At 36.4% G+C, this 6,000-nt stretch overlaps 1 protein-coding gene across 3 annotated transcripts in view; it reads left to right on the forward strand.

The window, feature by feature from the left end:
- The window catches only part of WAC (WW domain containing adaptor with coiled-coil), a 55,532-nt gene extending 49,914 nt beyond the window's left edge, over positions 1-5,618 (forward strand). For 2 of the 3 annotated variants that reach the window (XM_039707714.1, XM_039707729.1), the window contains 2 exons: positions 1,893-2,020; positions 4,380-5,618. In XM_039707714.1, coding sequence (XP_039563648.1) covers positions 1,893-2,020; positions 4,380-4,449 — 198 coding nt within the window. In that variant the 3' untranslated portion in view covers positions 4,450-5,618. The remainder of the gene's footprint in view (positions 1-1,892; positions 2,021-4,379) is intronic. The other variant, XM_039707722.1, reaches the window with a different exon arrangement.
- The last annotated feature ends 382 nt before the right edge of the window (positions 5,619-6,000 follow it).

Here is a 6,000-nt window from a genome sequence, read left to right on the forward strand (position 1 = left end):
CACTATTTCAGATGATTTCACATGGTGGTTTTGTTTATAGACCAGTTTTGAATAGTAGCACTTGAGGCACTTAAGTGAGATATTTGGTGTGAAAGTATAGGTGCAGTACATAGTGGAGAAGATACGATAGATCAAAGTGGAGAGGCTAAAAATCCAGTGCCTTGGTTTCTTCAGATAGCTGCCACATATATAGTGTAATTTGAATGTAAGGCAAAAGAGTACATGCCGGAATAAACTGAAAAATAAATAAGTAAATAAATTAGAAGAGTCAGGACAGGTATGTGCTAAAGCAGTTGGACTTGAAATGTGTGGTGCAGTAGTTATTAGCTGAAACATTCTTGAATTATAGCAATTAGCTCACAGAACTCATAAAAAGCATTTAACATGGGAAATGGAAAAAAATTCAGTAACTGGAGTTGTGCAGAGAAGACATGGGCAGTTTTATCCTACTGGAGACCAGGGTGCTCCTGGATGTTAATAAACTCCAGAAACAAAAACTTGTAATGTAGGAATGAGAACACAAAATGCTGCTTTGAACTGGAGAAATGCCAAAAGTTGATGAAGACCTGTGCTAAATAACATTCTTTTTGGGAAGGAAAATTAAGTGTACAAGTACCTAAGCAGATGTGGATGATCCCAGTAGGCAGCTAAGCACCACACAGCCACTTGTTCACTCTCCTCCAGTTGGGTAGGGGAAACAATTATGCAAAAGTGAGAAAACTCCAGTTGAGGTAAAAGCAGGTCAAAGAGTAAAAGAGGGTGGGGGAAGGTGATGCAGAAGCAGTCACTACCAGCCAGCCAGTGCACTGCCACTCCCTGAGCCATGGCAGCCCTGGAACACTGCCCCCAGTTTTGCTGCTGAGCATGGCAAATGGATGGTGAGGAATATCCCTGAGGTCAGTTCGGGTCAGCTTTCCCAGTTTTGTTCCCTCCCTGCCTGTTGTCCACCCACAGTGGATTTGCTGGGTGGAGAGCAGGTCAGAGAGAAAGGCAGAAACCCCTGATGCTGTGTTGTCAGCACTGGCTTGGTCACAGCATCAAAACATGGCACCTCATGGCACCATTCTCTCCTCTGTGAAGAGGAGAGATTAATTCCATCCCAGCCAGACCCAGTGTAGCAGAGGATAACATGACTAAACAGTAATCCTGCAGGGAAGGCAGTATTTTGAAACAATTTTTCCATGTGCCACTTGAAAGAAGTCCTGTTCCCTACTGCAGTGTAATACATGGGGCCTCAGATAATTATACTGGTCTCCTTGGTGCTGTTGAGGAGTTCCCTGGAGTCATACGCAGTACAGTGATGACACTTCCAAGAAATGCACAAATTGGGAATTGGATAGGTCGTGCTTTTTAAATTTACACTTCTGCTTATCTCCAGCTGATCAAATAGGAGTATTAAAGTAATAGAGTTGGTCTGTTAGAGGACACCTGAAGAGAATTGCAAAGTTTTTTTTGTTAGGTGGAAGGTAGCTGGAAAGAAGATGGCATTCAGTTATTTTTGTCACTAAGGCTTAATTAGATGGGAAATAAAAGTCTACCATTGGAATAATGGTTGGAGACTTTGAACTACTTGAAAAAATTATTTTAGAAACTCCAAGCCCTGTCACGTATTGTCTTTCAAGATGGTTGGGTAAACATTTAGAATCCAGAAAGTCTAAACTAGCCCTGCCTTAGCATAGGCGTAGGTTAGACAGTTTCTGGGCAGCAGTGTTGTTTATTTGTGCTTCAAAATGGGCTTTTGTAGAGAACTTAATGTGCTTCTGATTTAATACTGCCTTTTGAAATTAGAATGCTTTGCTGTTTCAAGAGACACTGATCCAGCAATTCTCTGGCTGCTGCCAGTTGTTTCCAGTGCATGATTCAAAATCCTAACCTTTGTTTAACCACTGCAGGCATCAAGATTACGTGAGGAAGCCCATAACATGGGAAGTGTGCATATGTCAGAAATTTGTACTGAATTAAAGAATTTAAGGTCTTTAGTTCGAGTATGTGAAATTCAAGCAACTTTGCGTGAGCAAAGGTAAGTGTGTGCTCTGTGCTGATCTTCAGTTTTTAGTGTGTTATTAGAACTTCCATTCTTGCATTATTTTGCATGAGTTCTGTTTCCTGATGACTGTAAGTACACCTCTACTTGCCGTGTTTGCAAGCTGTCTTCTGTGTGTACATTCTGCCTGTTTCTCTCCACTAAACAGAACCAGATAGGTAATTTCTATATCTGCTTTTACTTGGATAGAAGGGAAGGATCTTTGCAGAAACCTTTGTGCATTAGAAAGAACTGATGAGCTCACAGTATTTCAGCATGCTTCTAGAGTATCAGTCCATACATAATGCATAGATGGCATAGATGCACGTCTGCACAGTTTATCCTGATCTGAAACACTGCAGTTCATATGAGAGATTCAATAGACGTAAAGCCAAAGCAACTTTGAACAGGTGTAATTTACATCACAAGTGAAGGAGAAATTAATGTTTGCTTATAGCAAAGTAGGTTTGGCTTCTGAAGTCAGTGATAGCAGGTGTCCTGTGTATCACTTCAATGATACACAGCCAGGCTTTTGAATACTTCTGTGCAAGATTGGAAACTGTAATCACAAAATACATGCTCAGAATATTCACCAGTAGTCATGATTTTGTATCTCCTTTCATACTCAGTTTCCTCTTTCAGTGATGTTATCCCAACTATTAAGTCACACTACAGTTTGAATACAGTGCTTCTGATCTACTATTTGAAGCCACCTTAATTGTGTTGCATGCTGTTAAAATAGCTGCGTTTATTCTAGAAGCTCTTGCATTTTGGGAGATAGCGAAACAATCCTTTAGAAGCAGGCTATTTGTAAACCTTTCCTGATAAAGAATTGAAAATACCCATTCTTTCTGAAGCTTTATTTCATAACTTCATACATGAATTATGATTTCTGTAGTATATTTAGTGAATGGTTTGGTTTTTTACAGTTTTAATTTCCTAAGGTGTCATTTGTCTCTGCATATTTGATCTGAAATAACGTGTCAAATGTCACTGTTCAGCTCATTAAATAGCACCTTCTTTCTTGTACACTTTGTATCCTTAAACTGTCAATGGATAATTATTATTATGACTTTGAGCCTATAGTAACATGCATCTTTTATTTTTGCTGCAATCCTAAAGATGTGGAATACAAGGCATAAGTAACCAAGTTGATGGGGGAGGCTTTTGCAAAGGATGGGATTATCAAAATCAATACATTTGAATGATACTATTTCTGTACTTCTGCACAGAGCAGTGCTACTTAAATTTCTTCCAGGAAGGAACTTCATCTCTAGATAAAGCACATACATTGTTTGAATCTTAACTGACAGCATGTGAAAAGGCACTTTTCATTGACTGATATATTTTATATGCCCATGCCTTGAAGCCAAATATTATCTTTTTGGTCTCTATATTAATATATTATTTTCCACCTACTTTTCAGTAGAAAATTAATTTTTAATGAACTGGGCACATATTTGAAAAGTGTTCCACAAAAGTGCTGAATTGTTCCTTTTTCTGCATTTATTAAATTCATAGAATTTAATAGCCTTCATAGAATATTTATATAAAACCTAAATTCTCCCTGAGTATTTTCTTATTTCACTGACATGTTTGCATTACACTTCAGCATCATGAAAAGTGGTTTCAAAATGTTCATTCAAAATTCTGGGGGAGAGTCCTGTGAACCAGATGTTTGTTAGTCACGGTAATTGTTTATGTCAGTTCAGAAGAAGAGAAAAGGGTATAAGAAGTTGTGAGCAAGATAATTTATTTTTAAGCAAGGTGTAGTTTTAACTTTTTATCTTGTATGCCTTTCAATGATGCCTCAAATGTTTTTGAGATTGGAGCTTACCATAAGTAGAGACACAGAGTCAAATACTTTTTAAAAAGCAAGTGAGAAGACGACTCACTTTTTTTTTTAAGAGCACTTTATGTTGTTTGAAAATTTGGAAAACTGCATGAGAAAGGCATAATGTTGTTCTCCAGATTATTCAGTTACTTGGCTTACTTGCCAGTGTCCTGCTTTTTCTGGAAGCTACATTCAAGTGAAAGCAGACCTAAACACAACTGTGTATCAGTCATAATAGAAATACAGCAACTTAGTTTTTTAAAATAAATGTTAAGCATACCAAGCCTTTGTGCATCTGCACATGGTTGTAGGTTATTGAATAGATTGGGAATTAACTTGATATCTGAATTTTTTAATGGTGCTAAGGAAATTGGTATCTTTAACTGAAATTGTAAAAGTACTTGTATAGATGCTTATTTAATACATCTGTATAGTATTAGTATAGTATACAGTAATATATTAGTCTAGTATATAGTATAATAATATATAGTATAATACTAATTAATTTCTTTTCTCTTGCAGGATACTATTTTTGAGGCAACAAATTAAAGAACTTGAAAAGCTAAAGAATCAGAATTCCTTCATGGTGTGAAAAATTGTAAACAATTGCACATGGTTTTGAGTACAGGAACTATTAAACTGATGCCCAGTCTTAACACTTTTGAGCTGCATTTGAGTAGACTTTGGACCGTTGAGCTGGGCAGAAAAAAAAGTTGACATGGGGAAGGGGACAGGAGGGAGTCAAATTCAGGGGAAAGATACAAGAATGATTTGTAAAACCCTTGAAATGTAGATTTCTTGTAGATGTATTCTTCACGTTGTAAATATATTTTGTAGAGTGAAGCCATGGGAAGCCATGTGTATCAGAGCTTAGACATCCAAAACTAATCAATGCTGAGGTGGCTAAATACCTAGCCTCTTACATGTAAACCTGTCTGCAAAATTAGCTTTTTTTTTTCCTTTCTTTTTTTTTTTCCTTTTTTTCTTTTTTCTTTTTTTTTTTTTAGTTAATTTATCATTCAGAAATTTTTCATTTCCTAAAATTCAATGCAAGCGCCAGGCGATTTGTGTCTAAGGCTGCAACAGTTTGGGCGATGTACAAAATACCACGAAACAACTGTTTCCACACTTGCACCGAGTCGAGAGCAGTGCTTCTCCATTTCTGTTTTACAGAGAAATGTTTTTCATCTTCTGTGTTCCATTTCCCCATGAAATCCTAAATCTGATTTTATCAGCTTTTTAATGCTTCTAATTTTCTCTTTTCTTAAGGCACTGTTGCTATGGCACTTTTTCTATAATCTTTTCATTCCTGTGTACAGTAGCTTAAAATTGCAGTGATTGAGCATAACCCACTTGTTTGTATAAATTATTGAAACGTATTTCCATTTGCACCCTGTAAGAATGGACTTAGAGTACTGCTGGGCATGTGTGCTGAAAGTACATTACTTGCTCAAATATAAGGAAATAGCCCAATGAACATGTTAACATGGTTGTGGGAGGGGAAAGAGGAAAAAAAAAGCTAGTCAGATGTGAATTGTATCTGTTGTAATAAACATGTTAAAGCAAAGAAACACTGGTTTTCATTTCCTTTGGTCAACACATTAAAATTTGGTCTTTTTGGGGATTCTTTATTAGAACTGTTCTTGTTGAACATTTTTGTACTTAAATAATTCCTCAAGGGAGGTTTTGTTTAAAACTTGTAAACAGGAAAATATGTATAAAATATTTAAGGAAATATAAAATTCAACAAGGATGATTTAAGACACCTCCCCAACAGTTGTCATATGTTAACTCCTGGTTTACCTGTCTTGATATTATGACATTTCATTTCGAAGGATGTTTGTGTTGTAGCTAACTGTTTAAGTCTGGTGCTGACTGCTGTTCTTAACCATCACAAAACGCTGAATTTGTGTAATTGGAGCAACTCACCGTTTGAAAATGGTGGAAAAGCTCAGCTTTGTATATTGTTTCCTAAAGTATATTAAAAATAAAAAAGAAACTATTGCTACTACAAAATAAACGTGACTTTTTCTTTGCTTAAAAATGACAGTAATCATGATGGCAGTACTAGTTTAATATTTGTAGAGGTGTATATGTCATGGCAGTCTGTTAAGTAGGAAAGATAGTAGGAGATGGATTAAAA

Source organism: Passer montanus, unplaced genomic scaffold (genome assembly GCF_014805655.1).
Source record: "Passer montanus isolate IOZ18808 unplaced genomic scaffold, ASM1480565v1 scaffold10, whole genome shotgun sequence".
Lineage (NCBI taxonomy): Eukaryota > Metazoa > Chordata > Aves > Passeriformes > Passeridae > Passer > Passer montanus.